This window comes from Nannobrachium achirus, assembly GCF_963921795.1.
Source record: "Nannobrachium achirus genome assembly, contig: SCAFFOLD_427, whole genome shotgun sequence".
In the NCBI taxonomy this organism is placed as follows: Eukaryota; Metazoa; Chordata; class Actinopteri; order Myctophiformes; family Myctophidae; genus Nannobrachium; species Nannobrachium achirus.
In genome coordinates this window covers 42,501-46,753 of record NW_027664671.1, presented here as the reverse complement: position 1 = coordinate 46,753, position 4,253 = coordinate 42,501, and the positions used below count along the sequence as shown (strand labels likewise).

General features: G+C 44.5%; 1 protein-coding gene across 1 annotated transcript in view; it reads left to right on the top strand.

The window, feature by feature from the left end:
• Positions 1–777: 777 nt before the first annotated feature.
• LOC308280867 (dedicator of cytokinesis protein 3-like) overlaps positions 778–4,253 on the top strand; it is a gene marked incomplete at both ends in the record, with an annotated part of 26,819 nt that continues 23,343 nt past the window's right edge. Inside the window, 3 exons of the mRNA XM_080755182.1 lie at positions 778–871; positions 1,967–2,115; positions 4,202–4,253. The exon at positions 4,202–4,253 is cut by the window's right edge and continues 35 nt beyond it. Of these exons, the coding sequence (XP_080611308.1) occupies positions 778–871; positions 1,967–2,115; positions 4,202–4,253 (295 nt within the window). The remainder of the gene's footprint in view (positions 872–1,966; positions 2,116–4,201) is intronic.

The window sequence follows — 4,253 nt, the reverse complement described above, 5'->3', positions numbered from 1 at the left end:
AATATCAGGTCAATACAAATACAAATACGGAAAAGGCCTTGGCAGTAATCTACATTAGTTATGGCAAAACTATGGAAGTCATTATCATCACTGAATTGAGTTAAAGCGGCATTCTATCAATTACACACCCTATTAATTAACACTTTGACTGCGATAGTTTTGCCATAGTAATGCAGATTACTGCCAGGGTTTTTCTCCATTGTATTTACCTGATATAATCGTGGGGTTATAGCTCCCTTAATAAAGGCTTTATTTTTTTTATATTTTCATCAGAAGAATGCCTTGTTTTTTCCCCCCCTCATGACTCATGAATGTTTTCTGGTTACTATGACTTGGAGTCTTGGTTACTCCCCCTTATCATGGTTATCATTATCTCAGGGGTAGAGAAACTGGTATTAGAGCACGAAGGGTATAAATCCCGAAGGGTTCCCAGTTCGAATCTGGGCTCCCCCTGAGTTAATGTCGAAGGGTCCCTGGGCAAGACTCTGAACCCCTAATTGCTCCCGGTGAGCAGGTTGGTGCCTTGCATGGCTTCCTCCGCCACCGGTGTATGAATGTGTGTGTGAATGGGTGAATGTAATGCACAATCTATGTAAAGCGCTTTGGATTAAAAGCGCTATATAAATGCACCATTTACCATTTACCATTTTATCATGGGCTGTTTCTGACGTGCACATCTTTAGAATGGTACAATATGGAAGGCTGATCTTGCTGCTTGCTTGTGAGTCATATTCCATGTTGTGAGTCATATTCCATGTTGTGTGTCTGGCTTTGCAGAACTTCTACAAGTCTGAGATCAACAAGGAGGAGATGTACATCCGCTACATCCACAAGCTGTGTGACATGCATCTGCAGGCCGAGAACTACACAGGTACACTGTAGGGCACGCACAGACACACCTATGAGCACACACACGCAAACATTTGTATTGGTATACTTGTGAGACATTTTAACTCATACAGTGCCATCCGGCCACAAGGGGTGCTAGAGTGCCAGAAATTTCTCCATTGACCTTCTTTATAGCTTTCGTCGACCCTCTCCCAACTGGCCTGTGTTTTCACTCTGGTCAATCCTATGGGTGTCCAGAGGAGGAAGCTAGCTGACACGTAGCCAAAATGCTAACCCATTGAGAAGCCCGATCTAAAGCTATTTCAGCCGCAAAAAACTTTCTCTTTGGGTCTGGGGACACAATCCTGAGAAAATCCTGTCTAAAGATGTGATTTATTATTGGAGTGGGCGGCGCGATTCGGCCGTTAGAGCGAATACGGCCCGTGGATGGCCGAGTCTAAGTCCCGGCCAAGGATGGACGTCTAGACCGGGGCTTCGTTGAGGCCTCCGATAAAATAATTCATTTTATTAAATATCCCGGACTAGTTCGGGATAGGCACCCTGGAATACGTCGCGCCGCCTACAATGAACATTTGGTGAACATTGGGGGGGGTCTAAACTTTATTTTAAACCATTTTCAATGGAATAAATCGTCGGAGCATCTAGCGTCTCTCGTTGGTGAGCGCTGGGCGAGCCGGGACCACCCACGTTGCTCCAAGCAGCTCGGGGTAAGTAAAATAGCAAATAAAAAATTGTTTTTTATCCCGAATATCCCGAACTAGTTCGGGATAGGCACTAAAAGGGTTAAGACAGTGATTCTATGAGTAAAATTATTTTTAAATTCAGGCGTTTTAACTAGAGCTGAAAAATAGATCTGCAAGTGTCGCAATGTTTCACTTTATTTCTTGATCTGCTATTGCTCTTATGTGCCTTGTTTTAACGTTAATATTGCTGTCCATTGTACAGCACCACATTGTTTTGAAAGGTGCTTTACTAATAAAATGTACATACTTACTTGTGTGTCTGCGTGTGGGTGTGCGTGTGTGCGTGTGTGTGTTTGTGTGTGTGTGTGTGTGTGTGTGTGTGTGTGTGTGTGTGTGTGTGTGTGTGTGTGTGCGTGTGTGTGTGTGTTCCACAGAGGCTGCGTTCACTCTGCTGTTATACTGGGAGGTGCTCCAGTGGGAGGACCGGCCTCTCAGGGAGTTCCTCCACTACCCCGCCCAGAGCGAGTGGCATCGCAAGGAGGGACTCTGTCGCAAGGTCATCCACTACTTCAACAAGGGCAAGGTATGAGACCTGCACACACACTACATACAATACATACTGTATTCGTGCACACACAGTACATACAATACAATACTGTATTCGTGCACACACAGTACATACAATACATACTGTATTCATGCACACACAGTCAGTACATATAATACATACTGGGCACTGGGTCTTAAACGGTTTCATGTCAAGGTCCCCCATATACTGTATTACAGGGGTTCCCAAACTTGTTTGTCTCAGGGCAACCCATGAATATTGTTTTAATCCGAGGCAGCCCTACATTATAATATTTCACTCCCAGCACCTTAAATGTATAATATATCGTCGTTGTAGGGTGGAAACCTTGTATGTCCAGAACCGTTCGTTTTGTATTTATCATCTATAAAATTTACTAAACTACTGGAAACAGCAGATCTACAAGCACACAACGCCTCGCATCGTTAGGCGTTGTGTGCTTGTAGATCGGCTGTTTTAACTCGTTTTGTGGGACAGTCTTGTATGATGAAGCAGGGCTTTGCTTTACCAAAAGACGTAAACATTTGAAACTTGGAGATACAAGGTTTCTGCCCGACAGTGATGATATTTGAGTGATTATGTTGCGAGGAAAACCTTGAGATAATAGCTATTTTGTTTAGAACTGACAGAAAATAACTTTGTACATCAAGTTTAAAATGATACTAAATATTATTTCAAGTGTCCAAATAAATTATCTCGCGGCACCCCTGGACTGCTGTCGCGGCACCCCAGGGTGCCCCGTCACCCACTTTGAAAATCCCTGCTGTATTAACACAGGGATGCTGACAGAACCCTCGCTAAAAACTCCAGGACAACGATCCACTCGTCCTAGACCAGTGGTCTTCAACGTTTTCAGACCAAGGACCCCTTAGTTGAGAGAGAGCAGGGACCCCCACAACCTTTTCATGGATTATAATTTAAGCGTTTGACAGCACAATCATCGGTGTATTTGGGATTGTGTTTTCAGATATTTAACCACTTGAACCGTCAATACTTGACCTTTCACTCCGTACTTAGTTTTTTCCAGATCTACAAGCTTCGCAGCGTGAGGTGTTGTGAGCTTGTAGATCTGCTATTTCTGGCTGAAGCTCTCAGAATATGGACACTAGGATTCAAGTGTTTAATATAAAAAAGTTTCTATCACACAAAGATTTGTAGGACCCCCTGTAACTCTGGACCCCATGTTGAAGACCCCTACATACTGTATATGGGCAATGGTTCTCAAATGGTTCCATGTCAAGGTCCCCCTATATTAACACAGAGGTGCTGACAGAACCCTTGTTAAAAACCACAGGACAATGATCCACTCGTCCTAGACTATTTGCCCTCCTGGCCCCCAAACTGTGGAATAAACTCCCTGTCGCACTTAGAACTGCAGAATCACTCCCTATTGCTTCCGCCGTGGTCTGAAGACTCACCTCTTCAGACTCGGGGACCGCTCAATATGCCGACGGGCCGCTGTTCCGACTAGCGTTGGCAGGTTAGTTACTCGTCACGGTTACTGAGGTTAGGGTTAGAGTTAGGTTTACTTTTAGTGTTGGAATACCGGCCCATCGGCATATTGATGCAGACCCTTCAGACTCCACCCTAGCCCATAGAACTTACCGTAGAACTTGCCTACCCTCAAATGACCATACACGTACGTCATTTAGATTGCACTGTTTTATACTGAATAGGTGCATGGTCTACCTACGTTTTTCTTGCATTTGATGTATTGATGTTGATGTATTGATGTATTACCTTGCTATTGTAAGTCGCTCTGGATTAAGAGCATCTGCTAAATGCCTAAACTGTAAATTGTAAATATTATACATCTTAGTGTCTCCAACACTTTCACTACAAATTCATAACGTGTCATATGTTAGATGTAGTGAACCGAGTACATGCACAAACTAATAGTGTGTGTGTGTGTGTGTGTGTGTGTGTGTGTGTGTGTGTGTGTGTGTGTGTGTGTGTGTGTGTGTGTGTGTGTGTGTGTGTGTGTGTGTGTGTGTGTGTGTGCGTGCGTGCGTGCGTGCGTGCGTGCGTGCGTGCGTGCGTGCGTGCGTGCGTGCGTGCGTGCGTGCGTGCGTGCGTGTTACAGTGTTGGGAGTATGGTATCCCACTGTGCAGGGAGTTGGCGTTCCAGTATGAAT